Source organism: Phoenix dactylifera, chromosome 16 (assembly GCF_051530095.1).
Source record: "Phoenix dactylifera cultivar Ajwa chromosome 16, Ajwa_hap1_PhDact_Kaust_v1.1, whole genome shotgun sequence".
Classification (NCBI taxonomy): Eukaryota; Viridiplantae; Streptophyta; class Magnoliopsida; order Arecales; family Arecaceae; genus Phoenix; species Phoenix dactylifera.
Genome location: NC_143205.1, coordinates 10,739,823 through 10,763,336, shown reverse-complemented (window position 1 = coordinate 10,763,336; position 23,514 = coordinate 10,739,823). Strand labels below are relative to the sequence as shown.

The 23,514-nt window shown below is 35.5% G+C and overlaps 2 protein-coding genes across 2 annotated transcripts; one reads left to right on the top strand and one right to left on the bottom strand.

The window, feature by feature from the left end:
- Positions 1 to 877: 877 nt before the first annotated feature.
- On the bottom strand, positions 878 to 11,965 carry LOC149751116 (uncharacterized). The gene is made up of 4 exons (XM_089927668.1): positions 11,793 to 11,965; positions 9,450 to 9,483; positions 6,854 to 7,014; positions 878 to 1,190 (listed from the first exon to the last, which is right to left on the bottom strand). The coding sequence occupies exons 1-4, from the start codon at positions 11,963 to 11,965 to the stop codon at positions 878 to 880; spliced, it is 681 nt and encodes a 226-aa protein (XP_089783794.1).
- Positions 11,966 to 17,198: 5,233 nt separating this feature from the next.
- On the top strand, positions 17,199 to 22,078 carry LOC103715065 (large ribosomal subunit protein eL24). The gene is made up of 5 exons (XM_008802574.6): positions 17,199 to 17,327; positions 20,318 to 20,393; positions 20,737 to 20,838; positions 20,944 to 21,092; positions 21,641 to 22,078. Exons 1-5 carry the CDS (start codon positions 17,317 to 17,319, stop codon positions 21,792 to 21,794), a joined length of 492 nt encoding a protein of 163 aa, XP_008800796.1. The 5' UTR covers positions 17,199 to 17,316; the 3' UTR covers positions 21,795 to 22,078.
- The last annotated feature ends 1,436 nt before the right edge of the window (positions 22,079 to 23,514 follow it).

The window sequence follows — 23,514 nt, the reverse complement described above, 5'->3', positions numbered from 1 at the left end:
AGACCATTCATTTTGATTCATCAATTTTGATTGGTTTGCCAAATTGGAATACTACCATGAATCAGGATATCATCACAAATGAGTTGCATTGCCAAATTGAAATACCATCACTAACTGCTTGCTGTTTAGTTGGAGGCTTTCAAATCAAAAGGTCAACATTTTTTCACCCATCCTTGGACTAATCCTATCTCCTCACCTTCTTCAGGCTTGTTTTGGTGGACCTTTTCCTATTTCCACTCCTATCAACCAATCCTACGCCTAAACCCTCAACTTGCTTTGCTCGGTCCACCTCCTCTGCAATTGATAACGATGTGTGGTGAGTAGATCATCATGCAAGCTGAGGGTAGTGAAGGGCTTCGTTAGGTTAGTTCGAAAGTGAAATGAAAACTTAGAGAGTATTAGCCTATCCAGCCTTATAATTATATTAGTCGAAAATAGCAGCATTTTGCCTTGTACATATAATTGTGTTAGCTAAAAATAATAAAACGCAATCTTTTGTCTTTATATCTTCGTTCATGCCTCTTTTAATGTTAGCTTTCTATTAATAGCTTAGGTTTCATCATTCTCCAATTTGAAAAGTAACTTTTAAAGTTAGTCATTTGATACAGAGTTGACCGTCGTCTATTGAGAAGTACTATTCCTAAAGAAGTTTGCGAACTAACTTTTAAAGTTTTCCAAGATAAATGAAAAAAACTAAAAAGTTATGAAAGGCATGTGGAGCAATATCTATTATACTGTAGCATTATTATCTATGGCAGCCTAACGGCCAAAACCTACATGGAATTCTTAACTAGATAATATAATACTATTTATTTATTCTACTTTCATAATTCAATATGTATAATAAAACATGAGCTTGAGAAAAAAATGAAATCCATTAAGCTACTATATACAACTGCATAATAGAAAAGATACTTGAAGAAAGGTCAGAAAAAATTTCTTTATAAATAATATTCTTCATATAATCTTCCAACTCAGTATATTCATTCTCTATTATAATCTTGAGTCCGTACCACGATGCTACGTGTGAAACCGCTATGTAAAGTTGACCATGAGAAAATACTAGCTCTGGCAAGTACAGCCCTACTTGCTTCAACATTTGGCCTTGACTTTTATTGATTCTCATAGCATAGCAAATTTTTATTGACAACTGCCTTCTTTTAAAATAAATGACCATTTGGTTTTCATTACTTGCATTATAATGCGCAGAATATAAGCTTTATCATCAACATCACTACTGGTGATGATTTTTGCTTCGATAATCTTTGCGGTTAAATGAGTTATTATCTGTAGGGTTCTAGCATGCTATAATGGGCAGCGGAAGCTAGGAATTTTAAAAATTTCTTGATAAAGTTTCTTAACATAAAATCCTTATAAACCAAGATCACCTTAATGGAAGCAATCAAATAATATAATATAAATGCCGAAATAGAAGAATACCTCTAATGCTAATCCAATGTGCAGAATTTTCACTAGGTGCCCAAGTGTTCACCTTCCAACGTTGATCCACATGAAAACTTGATTTAAGTCTTAAGCTCCAAAGACTTTGATCCTTAATGCAGAATTCTTCTAAAGAACTCTAATGGCTTGCTTTCCTTTCTTTCTATTTTTCTTTAACCTTCTAAAATCACTTCTAATCCTTTTGTCCTAAAGAAGACCACCTTGTCTTGGCTTAGGACACACTAAAAGCAATGCTAGAAAGAAAGAAACTAATGTAAGAAAGAAAGAAGAGAGGAGTGGGGTGGAGTTGGAATGATGAAACCCATGGAGTGCTAACCTATTTATAATAGGTGTAGGGATGCATCTCCAAGGGATGCATTCCATCCACACATCCTCTCATGAAAGGGCATCATCTAAAGGGCCATATCAAATAAGAGGAGGTGCAGATCAAGTGAGGAGGTGTATCAAATGATATGTCCTTTCATGTGGTGCCATATTTTGATTAAGTCAACATCACATGCTAATCACATGTCCATCACGCCTCACCTCTTGATCTTTCATGATGATGATCCAAGGGCTCCAATGCAAGGCGCCATTCACTTGACCCAATATGTCTTCATCCAATGGTGAGATTAAGATCCAATGGTCAATTATGATAGCCATCTTCTAACCCAATCCAATTGGGTTAAACCAACTCTTCATTATGTCTTCATCCAACGGTAGATCAAGATCTAACGGTCTAGATTGAATGATTTATTAAATCTAATCCAATTAGACTCAAACCAAGCCAATTAGGTGCCAACTCTTGGCTAACCCATATTAGAACATGATCTAATCAAATTAGATCAATTAAGAATCGGATTCGAATCCAATTCGAATCAAGAGCTAAGGGTTTGCAACACCTGCTAGGATGTCTATCTTGCAAACATGATCTAATTCAGTTAGACCCTTAATAAGTTTTCTTGTGTGTGACTCATTGGGTTCCATACTTAGCCAGCAATAGGTGTGAGTGCAGTTGACCCAACTTGATTAGAACTCTTCTAATCGATTTAAGTCCAACTGCGCGAACCCGAACTTAACAATTAGAATCCTTTCTAATTGGTGATCGAATTAAACTCTTTAATTCGATCAAACCTATAAGACAAGATTGACGTCTAGCAACGTGTCATGTCTATCCAAAAAATATGAAATTTGGTAGAAATACCAAAAATATCCTTCAGTAGCAAGTTACCGTGCAATTCAATCCTTTAATCAAACTGCATCCCGAATATGTATATGAGTATGAATATATGTCAAACTCAATTTTATATTCATATATTTCTCAATCTTCTAATGATAATTCGAATAATGAAACATTAGAAACTCTTTCTAATTTTCATTGTGCTTTGATCAAAGGCTTCCTGAATTATCATATGATTAGAATAAATAGGATGCGATCTTCTCTTACTAGAAGTGATTAATTCCTTATTGACCTACTCATAACCTTTGTACACAATCCACCATATCCAGAAGACCTCGTACATAACTTATTGTCATAAATGAGTGGAAACCAAAATATGGATTTATGTGCACAAGATACTATGGTGATCTCAGGTCAAAGGATCAGTTGCACAACTCCCACTAAGAGAATCATCTTTTGACATGTAAATAAGACTTCATAAGATTTCTCTTTGTAGGTCAATTGAGTGAACTTATTTCTCTAATGAGCACCCACATCTTTGTATTAGTGTCTCCACACAAGTGATTATGAGATCAATCACCCTCTGCATCGAGCATACATAAGATGTGCCAGTCTTTTCGATAAATATTGATCCCCGACTCAATGTACCAATGACTGAGAATATTTAAGATTAGGATTTTAGAATTTTAGGTCTCACTAGTATGATCTCATCATAGCCTCAAAATTATTGCCTTAAACTAAGGGGTTCATCACAAATATAATCAACAGCATATGATGAAACATAATGCCTTTATTTATATTAAATGTCATGTACATGATTTGGAAAATCAAAAGAAAATCCTTCATAATACATATCGCGATTGGCTTGTAGGGTATCTACTCTTTCAATCTCCCACTTGCACTAAAGCCAATCGCCTTTATATTTTATCCCCATACAATCGAGGTGGCGATCGAACTGCTGTTGTGGTAGAGCTTTAGTGAACGGGTCTGCTAAGTTGTTCTTTGTGTCTACTCGTTCAATGACTATGTCTTGTCTCTCGACGATCTCTCGAACGAGGTGGAAGCGTCTTAGAATGTGCTTAGATTTGTGATGAGACCTTGGTTCCTTTGCTTGAGCAATAGCTCCAGTATTGTCACAATAAACTGGAACTGGTCCAGCAATCTCAGGAACTACTCCCAACTCAGAGATGAACTTCTTCATCCAGACAGCTTCCTTAGCGGCTTCACTTATAGCGATGTATTCTGCCTCAGTAGTTGAGTCAGCTACAGTTTGCTGCTTGGAACTCTTCCAGCTCACTGCACCACTATTTAGGGTAAAGACATACCCTGAAGTGGACTTGCTATCATCTGGGTCTGATTAAAAACTAGAATCAGAAAATCCTTCTAGTTTCATCAGATCCTCCATAAACTAGAAAAATATCTTTAGTCCTTCTTAAGTACTTAAGAATATTTTTCATAGCTATCCAATGATTCTCTTCTGGATCAGCCTGGAATCTGCTTGTTATGCCTAAGGCATAAACAACATCAGGCCTAATACATAGCATAGCATACATAATTGATCCTACTGCCAAAGCATAGGGAATAGAATTCATTCTATTTCTCTCTTCAGATGTCTTAGGAGACATCTTCTTAGAGAGACGTATGCCATGACTCATAGGTAAGTAACCTCTTTTACTTTCTTCCATGCTGAATCTTTTCAGCACACGATCTATGTACTTAGACTGGGACAAGCCTAGCATCCTTTTAGATCTATCCCTATAGATCTTTATACCAAGTATATAGGATGCTTCTCCCAAGTCTTTCATGGAAAAGCTTTTTGATAGCCAAATCTTGACCGATTGTAACATTGGAATATCATTTCCAATGATTAGTATGTCATCTACATACAATATTAAGAAGACAACGGCACTCCCACTAGTCTTCTTGTACACACATGGTTTATCCACATTTTTGATAAAACCAAACTCTTTGACTGTTGTATCAAAACGGATGTTCCAACTCCTCGATGCTTGCTTTAATCCATAAATAGATCTCTTAAGCTTGCATACTTGATTTGCTCTCCCACTTGAGACAAATCCTTCTGGCTGTGTCATGTAAACCTCTTCCTCAAGATAACCATTGAGGAAGGCGGTTTTGACATCCATCTGCCAAATTTCATAATCATAGTATGCAGCTATTGCAAGCAAAATCCGAATAAATTTAAGCATGGCAACTGGTGAAAAAGTTTCATCATAGTCAATTCCTTGCTTTTGCCTGAAACCTTTTGCCACCAATCTAGCCTTGTAGGTTTCTACTTGGCCATCTGTTCCAATCTTCTTCTTATAGACCCATTTGCGACCTATAAGGTTTACACCTTCTGGTGCATCAACGAAAGTCCATACTTGGTTGGTATACATAGAGTCTATTTCGGATTTCATAGCTTCTAACCATTTGTTAGAGTCATTACTCATGATAGCTTCCAAATAGGTCTGAGGATCATCATTTTCAACGATGTGGGCTTCATCATTCTCAATGATAAACCCATACCTCTTAGGTGCATTTCGCACTCTATCTGACCTTTGGAGAGGAGATATGTGTTGTGGTTGTACTTCATCAATGGGTACATCTGGTTGAGGAATATCTTGTGTTTCCATTTGTAGGTCTTGAACTTCTTCAAGTTCAATTCTCCTATCCTTGCCTTTTTCTAAGATAAACTCTTGCTCTAAAAAAGTGGCATGTCTACCTACAAAGATCTTTTGTTCGGTAGGATGATAGAAGATGTATCCTATACTATCTTTAGGATAACCTACAAAAATACATTTATCTGATCTAGCACTTAGCTTATGTCCAAAATTTATTTTGACATAAACTTTACAGCCCCATATCTTAAGATACTTAAGATTATGCTTCTTTCCTCTCCATATCTCATATGGAGTACTAGATACAGATTTTGATGGTACCCATTTAATACAAGTGCAGCAGTTTCTAGGGCAAAATCCCAGAAGAAAATAGGAAGATCTGTAAAGCACATCATGGACCGTACCATATCTAATAGAGTACGATTCCTCCGTTCAGCTACACCATTTAATTGTGGCGTATATCAAGTTGGCTCATCCGTCTTTCTTTATGTTGATCGGTCTTTGATTGTTATTACTTCTGCAGGAGCTATGACGTATACGAAGGTGTCCATTCAAAGAGAATGCCCTTTTCTTTAAGATGATTTAAAAACTCACTAGAAAGGTATTCACCTCCTCGATCAGATCGAAGGATTTTAATACATTTTTCAGTTTGTTTTTCAACCATACTTTGATACTCTTTAAATTTATCAAAGGCTTCGGATTTATATTTCATAAGATACACATATCCGAACCTTGATAAATCATCAGTAAATATGATGAAATAAAAGTATCCACCTCTAGCAGGAGTTGTCATAGGACCACATACATCTGTATGCACAAGTCCTAATAACTCTCTTGCCCTTTCTCCATGTCCAATGAATGGAGACTTAGTTATTTTATCCATAAGACAAGATTCACAAGTTTCTAATGATTCATAATCATAAGGATCAAAGAACTCTTCTTTGTACAACTTGTTGATTCTTGATTCGCTTATGTGACCAAGTCGGCAATGCCAAAGAAGAGTGTTATTTACTTTTTCTCTCTTTCTTTTATTGCTTTTATCAATATGAAAGACATTGTCATTAAGTAATAGAACAAGAAGACCATTTTCCATAATGCCATTGCAATAGACTTTATTAGAAAAAGAAATTGAGCAATCATTGCTCTTTATATTAATTTCATATCCTTTCTTTAACAACAAAGGAACGGAAATTATATTTCTAATAATTTTGGGCATATAATAACAATCTTCTAATTCCAGGAGCTCTCCCGAAGGCAATTCCAAATGGTAGGTTCCAACAGCTTCAGCCTGGATGGATCTCCTCCAGCGCCATACAGCTCGAAGTCACCTTTCTTCAAAATTCTAATTTTCTGTAGTCCATTCAAAGATTTGCAAATATGAGAACCACAGCCGGTATCCAATACTCATGAATTTGAATTTGAAGAACTTAATGATAAGTTGGCATGTAACATAAACATACCTTTCGATGCAACCCTTGCATCGGTCTTCATACTTGCAAGAAAACTCTTGCAATTTCTCTTCCAATGGCCTTCCTTGCCGCAGTGGAAACAGGTACTAGGTTTGGAGTTTTTCTTTCGTTTCTTCTTCTTGATCTTGCTACTATTAGGGTTCAACCTTATCTTAAAATCCTTATTACCTGATTTCTTCCTTGAGCCCCTATCAACAAGAAGGATCGGATCCTTTTCCTTTTTGATATGGGTTTCAGCTATCTTTAACATATTTAACAGCTCAGGCAGTGAGACATTCAGCTTGTTCATGTAAAAATTCACAACAAACTGAAAGAATGATTCAGGTAGTGATTGCATGATCAAATTCTGACTGAGCTCACTATCCATAGCAAAACCTAATTGACTTAATCTGGTGATCAAGTCTATAACCATAAGACAATGGTTTTGCACGGACGTTCCTTCATTCATTCTAGCACGGAACAATTGCTTAGATATCTCATATCTAGCAGTTCTACTCTGCTCTCCATATAACTCCTTTAAATTAAGAAGTATGGATTGAGTGTCCATATTCTCATGTTGTCTCTGTAGCTCATTGCTCATGGAGGGAAGAATGATACATTTGACAGTTAAACTGTCATTCTTCCACATCTTATGTGTGGCTACCTCCGCTTTTGTAGCATCATCCCCTAGATCTCCAAGATCAGGGGTTTCAAGAATATAGAAAATTTTCTCCTGAGTGAATACAATCTTAAGATTCCTCAACCAGTCTACATAGTTTGGACCGGTCAACTTGTTGGCATCCAAAATGCCTCTTAGTGATAGTGAAGATGCTATTTAATTCAGAATTAATTCTACATAAGCAAAGAACAAAACTATTATAAATAAACCAATCATGATAACATATATACAATTAGACAAGAACTTTATCTAATTGTTACTCCCACTATTTTATCGAATATCATAGCCCTCTCCTATGATAAACGAGAAAATCTAATTTTTCTTAGTAGGGTTGAGATCCTAATTCATCATAAAAGCCTTGTGGTTGCACAACAAACCTTTATGAGTTCAAAGGTAGGAAACTCTTTCCAATTGCATCTCATGCAATTCTCAACTTTATCCTATCCTCTTAAAACACTTATAGCCTTGTGGTTGCACAACAAACTATAATGTTTTAGTTAAGTCAAATCCTTCATTTCTATATAGTCATATTCAAATAATATTGTCCTTGTGGTTGCACAATAAAGCAACATATTAAAATATGCCATAAGCATCTCTATCACCAAGACAGTATAACATCAGTACTCATTGCAAGTCTTGTGGTTGCACAACAAACTAGCATGGATCTTGACATAATAATGTCGAGGCATGAAGAAAGGATATCAGTAGTGTTTTATCAACATTAAGCTTATCCATAATAGGCAATCAAACAATTGGCCAGGTAAGCAGGTGGGAGGCTCTCCTTACTCAGAAAGTAAGGTCCTAATTAAGTAACCACCTTTAGTGCTTTCCTTAGACACCAATTAGATTAATTGTTATAGAATGGGTCAGCTCAAAGTTTTTCAACACTATGACTTAATATAATGTTATTGAGGGCTTACTGGTCTCATGCACATTCTATAATTATAACATATTGAACATATGTCTTTGTATATGCTATAACAAATTATATATCTATCTCATAGCATATATAAATCATAACCAACTATCATGCATCATAGCTATCTCATAGCATGTATAAATTATTACCAATTAACTAAATTAATTAACATATCTTCATATGAAAATTCATATCATGAAATTTATAACATAATACTATCTCATTGCATATATACATCATGCATAATCACCTGATTGAACCAATTAAGGGTGGCTCTGATACCACTGTAGGGTTCTAGCATGCTATAATGGGCAATGGAAGCTAGGAATTTTAAAAATTTCTTGATAAAGTTCCTTAATATAAAACCCTTATAAGCCAAGATCACCTTAATGGAAGCAATCAAATAATATAATATAAATGCCGAAATAGAAGAATACCTCTAATGCTAATCCAATGTACAGAATTTTCACTAGGTGCCCAAGTGTTCACTCTCCAACGTTGATCCACACGAAAACTTGATTTAAGTCTTAAGCTCCAAAGACTTTGATCCTTAATGCAGAATTCTTCTAAAGAACTCTAATGGCTTGCTTTCCTTTCTTTCTATTTTTCTTTAACCTTCTAAAATCACTTCTAATCCTTTTGTCCTAAAGAAGACCACCTTGTCTTGGCTTAGGACATACTAGAAGCAATGTTAGAAAGAAAAAAACTAATGTAAGAAAGAAAGAAGAGAGGAGTGGGGTGGAGTTGGAATGATGAAACCCATGGAGTGCTAACCTATTTATAATAGGTATAGGGATGCATCTCCAAGGGATGCATTCCATCCACACATCCTCTCATAAAAGGGCATCATCTAAAGGGCCATATCAAATAAGAGGAGGTGCAGATCAAGTGAGGAGGTGTATCAAATGATATGTCCTTTCATGTGGTGCCATATTTTGACCAAGTCAACATCACATGCTAATCACATGTCCATCACGCCTCACCTCTTGATCTTTCATGATGATGATCCAAGGGCTCCAATGCAAGGCGCCATTCACTTGACCCAATATGTCTTCATCCAATGATGGGATTAAGATCCAATGGTCAATTATGATAGCCATCCTCTAACCCAATCCAATTAGGTTAAACCAACTCTCCATTATGTCTTCATCCAACGGTAGATCAAGATCTCACGGTCTAGATTGAATGATTTATTAAATCTAATCCAATTAGACTCAAACCAAGCCAATTAGGTGCCAACTCTTGGCTAACCCATATTAGAACATGATCTAATCAAATTAGATCAATTAAGAATCGAATTCGAATCCAATTTGAATCAAGAGCTAAGGGTTTGCAACACCTGCTAGGATGTCTATCTTGCAAATATGATCTAATTCAATTAGACCCTTAATAAGTTTTCTTGTATGTGACCCATTAGGTTCCATACTTAGCCAGCAATAGGTATGAGTGCGAGTTGACCCAACTTGATTAGAACTCTTCTAATCGATTTAAGTCCAAACTGCGTGAACCCGAACTTAACAATTAGAATCCTTTCTAATTGGTGATCGAATTAAACTCTTTAATTCGATCAAACCTATAAGACAAGATTGACGTCTAGCAACGTGTCATGTCTATCCGAAAAATATGAAATTTAGTGAAAATACCAAAAATACCCTTCAGTAGCAAGTTACCGTGCAATTCAATCCTTTAATTAAACTGCATCCCGAATATGTATATGAGTATGAATATATGTCAAACTCAATTTCATATTCATATATTTCTCAATCTTCTAATGATAATTCGAATAATGAAACAATAGAAACTCTTTCTAATTTTCATTATGCTTTGATCAAAGGCTTCCTGAATTATCATATGATTAGAATAAATAGGAAGCGATCTTCTCTTACTAGAAGTGATTAATTTCTTGTTGACCTACTCATAACCTTCGTACACAATCCACCATATTTAGAAGACCTCGTACAGGGCCGGCCCGAGCCTTAGGCGACTGAGGCGGTCGCCTAAGGCCCCGGGCCAATGGAAGGCCCCGGGAGGCTGACCAAAAGGAAGCAAAGGCCCTATATAAACGGGATCAGGAGCTGGCTAAGAATCTTCTCCCCTCCATCAGCTCAAGAATCTTCCCCCCTCCATCGGTGGAGAGTTTCCTGGCCTGCAGAGGGGCAATTTGGAAGTTGGGGACAGTAGTTTTGTTTTGGGTGGGGGGGGCGAGAGAGAGAGAGAGAGAGGAGGGATTTGGTTGCCTGAAGCCACTCTTACCTTTCATCCCTTCTCTTTTTTGGTTTTGGTCTTGGTTTTCCTTCCCTCACATTACTCCTCATCCAGCTGGGCCATCCGGAAGAAATATAGGGGGATTGGAGATGGACGTCTTGGAGGGTGGAGATTCTTTTAGTTTTCTCCTCTCGGTTTCTTCTCCCCTCTTGGGTGGTAGAGAGAGAAAAGAAGGGAGGGGGTTGAATGGCTGCTGTGCCGTGATGTTGCAGTTGCTGCTTGGGTACTCACTTGAAGGGGAGATGGTGGGATGGGACTTTTATTAATTTGATGGAGTGAATTTCCCATAATGACCCTACTTTCTCTTATTGAGAGGTTTCTTTATGGACAAATTCTTTTCTAACCTTGACCATGAAGTGCCATGGGATGACCTTTTCCTATCCGGCTCTTGCTTGACATGGTAAACAGTATTGCCAAGTATTATCTCAGTTATTTAATCAGTTTCATGGCCCTTCATTTAGAATAATTACTTTTATGTGCTTCCATTCAAGAATTATATTAAATTGAAAATACTTCTTGTCTATCTTTGTTAGATTCATGGTTGAAATAGTGTACTTGATAGCTATCTATTTTCATATATTTTTTTAAGTATTTTATATTTATTAAAAAAATTATTATTAAAAAAAATTATTATTAAAAAAAAGGCCTCATTTATTGGATTCGTCTTAGGCCCCAGAATGTATTGAGCCGCCCCTGACCTCGTACATAACTTATTGTCATGAATGAGTGAAAACCAAAATATGGATTTATGTGCACAAGATACTATGGTGATCTCAGGTCAAAGGATCAGTTGCACAACTCCCACTAAGAGAATCATCTTTTGACATGTAAGTAAGACTTCATAAGATTTCTCTTTGTAGGTCAATTCAGTGAACTCATTTCTCTAATGAGCACCCACATCTTTGTATTAGTGTCTCCACACAAGTGATTGTGAGATCAATCACCCTCTGCATCGAGCATACATAAGATGTACCAGTCTTTCCGGTAAACATTGATCCCGACTCAATGTACCAATGACTGGGAATATTTAAGATTAGAATTTTAGGATTTTAGGTCTCACTAGTATGATCTCATCATAGCCTCAAAATCATTGCCTTAATCTAAGGGGTTCATCACAAATATAATCAATAGCATATGATGAAACACAATGTCTTTATTTATATTAAATATCATGTACATGATTTGAAAAATCAAAAGAAAATCATTCACAATACATATTGCGATTGGCTTGTAGGGCATCTACTCTTTCATTATCAATGTACTGTTATTACAAAGACCTGCACTTTGATTGATATTTTGCAGCAACATTATAGAAGCACATTTTTTTAGTCTTAAATTATGATGCATGATATCATTGAATTTTAGAGAGTTCAAAAATTCAACAGAATAGAGAACATCTTCAGCTGCAACATCCATTGACATTTTGCATATTGTATTCAAATTTAGATATGCTTTTTCTTCCACCTGAATCAAAGAAAGTAGGTATATATTGATTTCATCAATCATTTCATTTGTCGGCATGATGAAAGTAGCCCTCTCCTTCAAATCCATAGGCTTTTTGTAGTTCTATTCAAAATTGAAATAAACTGTAGAAGCAACGCTCCAAATGTAGTTTTTGTCATTTCTTATAAGTCATATAGAATTTTATCCAACTTGTGTCTTCATCTTCTTTTAATTTAATGGCAAGTACTTTTCCATCACTAATATCTAAAATCCATTTGCTAAAATTAAGCACCGATGTTCTGGATTCTTCATCCATATCATTATTCAACAGCAGCATATTTCTTTTCAAAAGGTAAATTCTGCAATATTTTTATAAACATGATCGACTTTTTGATGCAACAATTGTTTCTTACTTCAACAACAACGAGAAGAATTCATCTAAAATCTTCTCCAAGTAGCATGGTTTTTCCACTGAATGGATTTTGCTCAACATCTGAATCTCTTATCTTCAAAACATCTTGCAGAAGTCCATCAAGATCCTCAAAACAATTTTTGTGATTCGTTGGAGCTTCATCCCAAACTATTAAACTTGTAGATTCGATCAATTTTGCAAGTTGATTTTTCTTTTTAATTCACATGTAGAGCATTTATTAATATGGATTGCTCTCTTAAATCTTGAATGTGTCATTCTTCCATCAGTCAATAAAAGTAATGCTATTCTAGAAGAAGCAACAACCAGTACAATGTTTTCTTCGAAGCGAACTTTCCAAACTATCATTTGTCCAAGATAGGTTTTGTCAGTCCCTCCATGAGCATAGATAAAGGATAATCCATCTCTATGTTCATTTACAGCATCCAAAATAACATCATAAATAATTTTCTGTTCATCATTCAACCCTCTAATAATATTGAGTGTTCTTACTGTAGTTCATAAACATCATAATATAACTCATGACTCAACAATCTGTTATTTATTTCTTCTACTATAATTCTATTAGGCATTGAAAGGTTATAGCCAGAAAGAGAATAACAATTTTTGTTAAACAATTTCTCCAATTCAAACAAAATATGACTTTTCAATTGTGATTTAGGAACCTGCAAATTAGGCAGTTCTAAAACATCTTTTAATCTACAGATGATATCATCTACGAATATTTTGTAATGCATTTTCAATAACTTGTTTAGATCAACTACTTCCCAGTAAACAATCAAAATAACAAAAAGCTATCTCAATTCAATTGTTGTTGCCTAATGAGAAGCTTCATCTAATGCTTCATGTCATTGTCTATTATCACCTTACAGTCCAAGTGCATTACACATAGACCAAAATGTAGGATGTATGATACCATTTGTAGATCTCATCTCATCATAATTTCTTGGTCTTTTAACCACATTTAAAAGTATTCTTAAATAACATAGTTCACCATAGTTTGGATGAATATAAACAATTCTGCCAATTCGTTATTTTTTCTTCTTTTGTTCCAAATTTTGTCTTTAGAATTCCATACTTATTTTATCGAAAATTCAGCATATGTTAACTCTCAAGCGTCTTCAAATATTTCATTGGTTTGCAACCATTATGTGAACATTGTTTTTTCCCCATATTTCCTGTTAAGAATGGATAACAAATTCTGATTTCCATGATACATAACCATGTTCATATACAGGAGACACAACCAAATGTTCAACTATAGATGCTATAAAATAGATATTAAATTATTAATCTCCATACAGCCTCGCATGCTGACAAATATCTACAATCACTATAAGGTTTGATCTCATCAACCTATTCATCTTGCTCCTCTCCAGTATTATCGTTAATCAAAAGATTTTCCATTATAACAGCTCTTGTCCTGTCAACACCTTTGTTAACATATTTAAATAAATATTTAAATATCTTTGGTTTATTGCACCATTCAATACAAATATGTACTTAGTAGTACATAATTAAATTTAAATTATACGAAACAACAAATTTGTTATCCAGCTCAATCTTATTTTTCACAACATATCATCTATTATTCCTTCTTTTGTAAATGGCAAAATCATTTTAACCGATTGTCGTCTTAGCTTGAAATTTTTTAGGAAAATATTTTGAACAATCACCTTTCACCATGCATGGTAATCCGAAGAATCCATAAGGATCATGCATCATAAATTTCCCAATTTTTTCATATCCTAGTAGATTCTTATTTTTTTGGGTACTTCCACGTAAATTATAGAATCTATATCTGCTGATGTTGGATACGTATGATCCACATCTAACGAAAGCAAAATATGAACATGCAACAAATTACGCTTCTAAAACTCTATTAGTATAAAGATGCAAATGGTAAAAGGTAATAATTATATTAATATATTAGCCAAAATCATGCAGATAAATAAATTATTAGGATTCAATTACAATAAGGTTGACGATACCTGCAACAGTTTTTCCAAATTGCTACTATTGTGTAATACACAACACCAGTTCTTCAAGTTTCATTTTAAAAGCCCCGCTAATAATATCAGATCTATCTTCAGATCTTTGTCTAGGAATTAAGTTCCATGCAAATTAAATTTCTAGCCATTGAGCATTGCAAGTAAATGTAATGAATAAATTAGAATGTCCATACGATCTACAAATAACCATTGCATCCTGATAATTTTGAGTCATATACCTTGGCCTTCTAGTAAAACTTGATAATAATATGATTCTTTTTCCAATTGTATTACCATCGACCTCACCTCTTATAACTACATCTTTAAATCTAGGATCCTTCTGATTCCTTCTAACACAATCAAGCTTTCCTCTTCAATGCACAAAAAAGTATCAACTATATACTATTGGAATAATCCTCCTCTTATTAATATTTTTCCTTCATTCATTCTCTGTTGTAGTCTATAAACATAAAATTCTCTAATAGTAATATATTGCCTACCAATTGGACATCTATATAAATCATCTTTGTACTTAATATCAATTATAAAACCATCTTCACTAAACAAAAATAAAATTGGATATTGTATGGCCATACAGCTAGATTGTGAGTCACTTATACGCTTCAATCCTTCCATTTTATTTTCCGCAATAATATTGTGCTGCCGATCTATAGGACCTAAGTCACCAACAGTCTATAGGACCTAAGTCACCAACAGTCTAACTCGCTATTTCCAAACATGAAGGAGCATTATATTGCAACCTATATCCCTGATTTTTAACCAGCAGTCATAGTTGTATGGGTAAAAACTCTAATTGTTTGAAGTGGTCTCTAACCATTCTAAAAGCTTTAGCAATTTGATTTTCATGATCAAACATCTTCATTAGGCCTTCTACAATTTCTATACTTTTAGGACCGTCATTCAAATTCAATAGTTTCATTCTATTGCTTACTTTTTTTTTCAGTATCATATATGTACAGTTGAACAAATTTAAGCTTCTCTCCATCAATTGGAAGGAGCAAACCCATCCTGTGATAATTCTAACCATTGATTTGGAATACATACTATCCTAGTTTCTTATTTAATTCATTATCAATTTTTCCTCCTATTGATGTAAATACAAACATCGAGTTGTATGCTCTTACATTTTCTTGAAAATTTGAAGTACTTTTTCACCATAATCTAATAAAGCATCCGAAAAAGATGGGGTCTGTTCTAGCAACGGAAAATCAACTCTTCCTTCAATGTAAACTAAATACAGACCTAATTATGTTACTTGATTTGTGTATATGTTTTTTATACTAGAATAAAGAGCCGCAAAATTGGCATTGATATTCAAGCAATCTTAGATTCAATGGCTCATTAAATTTTTCTACACCAAAAAATATATATATATATATATATATATATATATATATATATATATATATATTCTTGAATAACACACCATCAAAAAATACGCCATTGCTAAATGACTTACTCTAACTTTTAGAGTGTGATGCACCAGATTCTAACTGATGAAATAGCTGGTTGGTAGAAATTGCACTGAAAACTTCATCTACTTGAACTGTTTTTTTAACAACAATAAACTCAACATTAACAAATATCATAGAATACAAAATAATTACTTTGTTTCTAAATAAAAAAAATATACCTCCATCTATCATCAACATAGCATCTCTTTCAAGTCTTTTAAAAAAAACATCATCTGCAACAGTATATCTAGAACAACACTTCAAAAATTATCAAATTCATCAACCGCGTTACATTTTTCACAATAATAGCTTGCTCAGTCCGATATGGAATTAAAAATATTTTGCATGCATGACTATCGACGTACCTTTCACTGTCAATCATGTGATGAAATTGTGCATTTACAAATTGTTGGTAAAGGGCATCTCCTATGCAAGGCGTGTTCTCGGTGTCGATAGGGTATGTCTCGAGGGGGACTCCTCATAGCGATTGACCGGATTTGGAGAGTGGACAGGTTTGGGGTTGACCACCCACCGATATGTGAGATCTGTAGACTAGCTCAACAGTTTACCTCCTTCCAAACAGCACATGTGCTCCGGAAGACGAATAGAGCAGCAGACTGGATCGTCTCATTTGTAGCATGGCACTCCAGAAAGTTCATCAAGATGACATTGACAGCTTTACTCCCTTTCTTGTATCTTTTACTTTCTTTTAACTTAGCAAAATGTACTTATGTTAGAGCTATATGGAATGTTATTTCTACCAAAGAAAAAAAAAAAAAAAAAAAAAGTTGGCAACAACTGATCATCCCCATGGATGTCAATAGTGCTTCCTCTTTTTTCACTTAAGCCAAAGGTGGACCATCGGATAATTTCAGTTGGTTATGGATGCAGCACACGTGGCATCGAATGTGACTTTAATCTTTTTTTTCCTATCTCCTTCGATTTCCCAATCCATTACATGATGCCTGGTTTTTGTTTCCTTCGTTTTCGTAATTCATTCTCGATGGTTGTACTGGTACAGTCCACAAATTTAATAGAATTTTTCGTTCAATTATCTTTTTTTTTTTTTGGAAAAAAAAAAGGATGAGTTTTTTTTCTATGTTTGGAGATTTTGGGTTGGATTAAATTATATTTGGTCTGGTCAAGCATACTTTTTTGCTGGCCCAAATTAAACTCAGATGACGCATACGCCCGTGCGTCCAGTCAGATCAACAATTATAAACCCAAATTGGGTCCAATTTTTGACCTTGACACGACACGAGGACCTGGGGACTCATTTGCAGCCGTAAGCGGACTCAGATGCACCTGGTGTTTATGTAATTTTGAAAGCTAAGGAGCCTCATAAAATATATGGAGTTCCTATTTCTAGTTCCCCCAAAGCGTTTTTAGGGTTAGGGCTGTCGAGAGAGAAGGCGAGCAGCGGCAGCCATGGTTCTCAAGTACGTTTCCTCTCCATATCATCCCTTCCGGTTGATGACTCCTCCCATTTTTTTCGCTCTTGATATTGCGAAAGATCGCATAGAAATTTCTTTTTGAGTTAATTTTCTGAAATTCTGCTATGGATCTGGATTTCTGATTTTTTTGAAGAAAAACTATTTTTGATTTTTTTTGTTTCTTTGCAAATGATTCGATTGCAGTCAAATGTTCGAGTACATATTAGGTTAGGTCAGGTGCGATCTTTCTATTTTTATTGAACTATTTGAATTTGGAATTTTTCTCCCGTGCGATGAGCATGTTGGATTTCTATTTAAATGGAAGGAACAGTTGAAACATGAGAATTTGGAGCTGTTTTATGGATGTCGTTCGTAGTTTCCTTGTGCGATGTTTGATTGTTGTTTTATCTTTCATTCTATATTTTGTGTGTTTTGGGATTTAATAGATGATCATGGGTTTTTGTTTCTGGAGGGTCGGTAGTTGAAAGTTAAGAAATTTGAGTGAAATCATGGCCTAGCATTTTAGCTAAACATTTGCGTCATGCAATAATTGGGAGAAAGCTTGATGATCATAGTATTACCCTAGTTAAAGGACTGTTTATGTTGAGTGTCGTGGAAGGTTTGATTTAAGCTATCGTATCCGTATCTGAAAAGCCCATTTTAATAATCTTGATTCCAAGGGTGAGAAGATTTGTAAGGAGACTCCCTGCCAAATGCTGTGAATGTAGTCTGTGGATGTAGGAGAAGCTAAATAGTGAATGGCATCAAGTGAGTGTATTATTATTTGTATTGTAATTTTATCGGGGATGGTAGATGACTCTTTATCCTTGTTGATGAGGGTTGCTTTGATCTAGATGGAATTTGCTGAGACAGTAGATTAGGGCTCAAATTTCTTCATATATCTTTTTTTTTTTGAATAGTGAATAAAATTTCACCTGAATAAGAATTCTAAAAATGTAGCTGGAAGATCAACAAAATCCTACTCATATATTCTTAAGATCTTACTCCCTAAATTTCACTTCGCTCCATCTTATTTTTCTGCCTATGTCTATGTGCAGATTACATGTAAGTGATGCTTACATGTGAGTGTATCAAGACATTAACAGTCATGTCATGATGTCATAGTCTCATAGAGCATGAGCCATGTTCAAACGTGGTCTGGCAGTTTGACATCCCACTCCTTCGGCATGTGAGGTTGGAGTTTGAAACTACACTGGGAGTTATATCATGTCTTTTTCCCTTAAATAATGAGGACAATTTGAAACTTCAACAATACAGAATGCTTTCTAACCTTTTATGTACTAAAAAACTATTAATTAGCTTGAATATCTGATATGAACAATTAATTTGGCCTCATAAAGTTGTTTTGGCAAAATTCAAAAGACTGGACTTAGTTTCAGATCACATACAACTAAAACTGAACTGTTTCAGACTTTCAGGTATAGAGTTTCAACTTTAAACCATGATTGGGTATCATTTCATTTTATGATTTCTAATTCTTTGTGCATGCTTGTAGGAATGGGTATCTAGTTGTAGGGTTTTATCTGTTGTGCTGCTGGGTGTTGACTTCTGTTCATCCCTCATTTTTCCCATTTTCTAACTTTTATATAGTAATAAATTCACAGATGCTAGACCTCTCTTGCCTTGTAAGCCAAAACTTATAGAGTTGCCCTTGTCTGTTCTTAAGTGTAGCAACCCCAGAAATGTACTTAATGGCAATCATAAACTCATTACAGGATAAACATAATGAAAATGAGATGTATAACTTAGTAAATTTTGCCCAGCAAGCGCTGCTTATCTTTAATGAGGTACATACCAATATGTTCTCTTTCCAATTTCTAAGATCCTCACCAGCACCTCAAGTTGATCTCAACCCTTGCTAAATGTCCCAGGCAACTTTGAGCAAGAGTCAGCTAGCAAAAAACCTGGGAGACTAGTTATTGTGGAGGCAGTTCTCACATATTTGTTGTATGTTGTTTGAATTGCAAGCAGGAAGTAACCCTTGAAAATTTTCCTGTTTGAAAGTAGTCTTGCTGAATTAAGTTTTCCTGTTTGAAAGGAGACTTGCTGAAGTAGGCAAGGTTTAACATTAGGAACTGTTATTTGCAGTAAAAAATATCCAGTTGAGGAACCAAATGGGAAAATTGGGTTCAATATAAATGTTTAAAATGGACAAAACCAAATCATATACTGCCATTGTGGCTATAGCTAATCATCAGGTTATGTCAAAATGACATTCTATTCAGTTGAAGTCTTCTTTTAGATCTGTTATGGCAGTCTTTCTCCCAATATATATTAATCGAAGCTCCAATATTTTTGGTTTTATTTTTTTTCTTTGGGAACTCTTACCATTCTATTCTCACACTGTTTTACACACATGCTTGATTTATGCATTGATCGGACAATTATTTTAATATAGCTTGATGGCTTTTAAAATCCATTGTCAATCATGTCCTACCTCAACATTGCATAAATAGTGTGTGGGCATAGAATTGTTCTTTTATCTTAAACCTAATAGCAGGAAATTTCTATGTTGCCTCATAGGGAACTAACTGCATCTGCACCCTATCTCACTCCATTTAAATAAGGCTCACCACATGGACAGGAATAATATTAATTTTGAAGTTGGTTCCATATGTTACTGATGGTGATTGTTTTGTAGGCTCTGTCTTCATGTCTATAAATTTTCAGATGCTTGTTTCCAATTATTATAAAATTTCCTTGACTATGGTAATGCTTTTATTGTTCCCTTTTCGCTATCATAAGATAACTACAATCATCACATCGTGCCAGGGATTCCGATTTAGAGTTACCTTCAATGTTATTCAAGCTTTAGAGTTTGACATTGTAAATAACTGAATGTGCTTCCTAGTCTTAATTCGTATATTGTAGAACACTATGAAACCTAAAAAGCTCCAAAATGAGGGGTATATGATAGTAGTACAAGCATTTGCGTGGTAGTACCTCATGGTTATCAATATCTGGATCCTTTTCAGGACTGAACTTTGCCGCTTCAGTGGTGCCAAGATATACCCTGGTAAGGGTATCAGATTCGTCCGCTCAGATTCCCAGGTAAATTAAAATCGCAGTAGTGTTGCATTACTTGACTTTCTAGGTGGCTGTTGATGTATCTTTCTATTCTACAAATATAAAATGGTCTGCCGCTGGCTAACTGCTCCAATGGTAGATATACTCTGCTCATATTAATGAAGGTGGAGTTTGTATTCCTCAGTGTATTTGGGGTTTATTCTATAACTTTCAGAGGGAAAAGAAAGAATGCAGGGTTTATGGTTAACCTTCATTATTTTATAAAATTGGCTTTTGTTCTTATAAGCCTTTAAAGAAATGGCAGACCAAGAACCTTATTCTTTTAGTTTCTAGCTTATTGACAAAACACCTTTGCTGGTGGTTGTAGGTTTTCCTTTTCGCCAATTCAAAATGCAAGAGGTACTTCCACAACCGACTCAAGCCTTCAAAGCTTACCTGGACTGCAATGTATAGGAAACAGCATAAAAAGGTAATTGTTCCATTCTATAATCGATGTATATTTATGATTCATTCTGGATACTGCATTGCTTTTATAGCTGGTCAATGGCATATTCATCTCTGTTTTCTATATCAGGATATCCATGCTGAAGCTGTGAAGAAGAGGCGCCGAACTACCAAGAAACCTTACTCTAGATCAATTGTTGGTGCTACTTTAGAGGTGATTCAGAAGAAAAGAACTGAGAAACCAGAAGTACGGGATGCTGCCAGGGAAGCTGCCTTACGGTATATTGCTGCTCTTTCTCATCCTTCCCTCTGGCTTCATCCCGTATGAATGCTTACTGCACTAAACATTATCAAATTTTGATAGTCTGAACGTGAAGACGATATCATCATAAAACAACAATTCAGAAGTCTTCATTGACTAGAATGTGATCAATGAATTAATATTCAATTTTCTACATTATATTTACTTACCAAAAAAGAAAACTTTTATTTTATATTTTACAATTATGTTTATATGTAATATTTTTCAATTCTACCAACTAGAATGTTAAATTTTGAAACTAGTATATACCTTGAAAGTGTTAATTGGTTAGATTCATACCTTTGCTTTAAAGCATATTAAGATGTTAATTTATTAAAATAACGCCTAGGCAACTGCTTGGGGGCTATATTTGACTAATTCAACACACTTTTTTCAGGGTAGGGATCATCCCTTCACGGATATGATGTCTTTTCCTGTTTATTGCGTTATCTTGTTATTTGAACATAATTTCCAAAGCGCATAATTATTCACTTCATTTAAGAAAATTGAATTGTGTTTTATGCAGTGAGATCAAGGAAAGAATTAAGAAAACCAAGGATGAGAAGAAGGCGAAGAAGGCAGAAACATTGGCAAAGACACAAAAAACTCAGACTAGGGGCATGCCGAAGGGACCAGCAACAAAAGGCCCTAAGCTTGGAGGTGGTGGGGGAAAGCGCTGAACACCTAGTATTTCTCTAGTAGAAGAAAGGCAACGGGACATTAGATTGAGGAACAGTGTTTCACTTTTGTTCAAGTATTCGGACATTTGCATATTCATTGTGCTGGTATTTACATGTTAATTTAGACCTTCTATGGTTGTAGCCTCCAGCTTGGGACTTCAAGGCAATTTTTGTTGGCCACTCCGATTCTGCTGATGTTCTACCTTTAGTTTGTCAACTTGGATGTATTGTTTTGTTTAGGTTGCAATGACTTTATCTATGCCTGATGTGAGGGCCGTTATGAATTTTCTGTGCATTCCTGAAAATTTTTCGTACTACAGTTTTTACCATGTGGCTGGACTTTCCGGTGATGGCCCTCGATCTGTTGGTTTTAGAGGCCTTTATGTGCATGATGATGAGCCATCATCTTAAATAGACATTGTATGGTTATCAGAAAATCATGTAATTTTGGATTTCTCAGGATGGACTGAGATTGGGGAACACCATCCAGACTTAAGTTGAAACATCCTGAACAATTTGCCAATTTTAGGCCAATTATGGTTTAAAATTTTTCACAAGATATTTACAAACTTCTGCATGAGGCATTTTGATCCGTGTCACACGGGTGCTGGTGCTGCTGATTCATAAGCAGGGCATTGAAATGTCGATTCACATAACTTTGATTGTGGTTTAGTGTTTTTGGTTTTTTAACTTGATAGGAGTCAAAAATAGAAAAATAAAGTGGACTTGGTTCTTGATTAGTAATCTAGAACTCGTCTTTGTTGCAGTATTATCCATTTATGTGGCAAAGTTCACTGTAGGATTGATAGAAAGATTTTAAAAGAATTAACTGAAATGTTTTTTTTTTTTTTATGCAATTCTCGGCTATAGATTATTTGTTGGTGATTTATTGGTTTTATCTGATGGTAATGATTCAACGTAAGAGGCTTCGCAAGAATTAATACATTAGATTTAAACCCTGTTCTCTAACACTTGGTTTGTTTATGCTGGCAGTTGATAACGAAAAGCAGAAAGGAGGGTCATGCATGTCAGTGTAGGGGACTACTGGAGGTCTGCCATGCAGTCACCGGAAAATGCTCAGCTGAACACTTGGACCCTGGAGAGGGATCCCAAATAGATGGGCCAAGGCTAATGTTACTGCATGAGCCCATAGCCTTCAGTATTGCTGAGTCTGTTTTTGTACAATACTCATCTCCCCATTTTGACAGGCCATCTATTTTGAGCTTCCTAAATTGCCTTCTTAGGGGGCATTTGTAACCCCAACAGGATCACCACGGTGATTTAAGATCTCCGATGATCCGAATACTAGGGTGATTTGATCCCCAGTAATCTAAGATCAATGTGTTTTTACTTCTTGGGTGCCCCCACCTCTTGGTCATCTCAAGGTGAACTTTGATGGTAGCATGGCGTCCGATGGAAGATTCGGAGGGGTCGGATTTATCATCAGAGATCACCTGGGGCGACTGGTTGCAGCAGGTGGCCGGTATACACCTGGGCTCACAGTAGTTGGGGCAGAGCTGCGGGCAACTTGGGAGGACATATCCTATGCAAGGTGGGTGCTCGGTGCCGGGCGGGTGCATCTCGAGGAGAATTCATCTATAGTTATCGACTGGATCCAAGGTGCGAACAGGTATGGTGATGGTCACCCTCTTATCCGTGAGACCCGCAGGCTGGCTTTGGAGATGGACGAGTTTGAGGCAGTACATGTATTCCGAGAGGC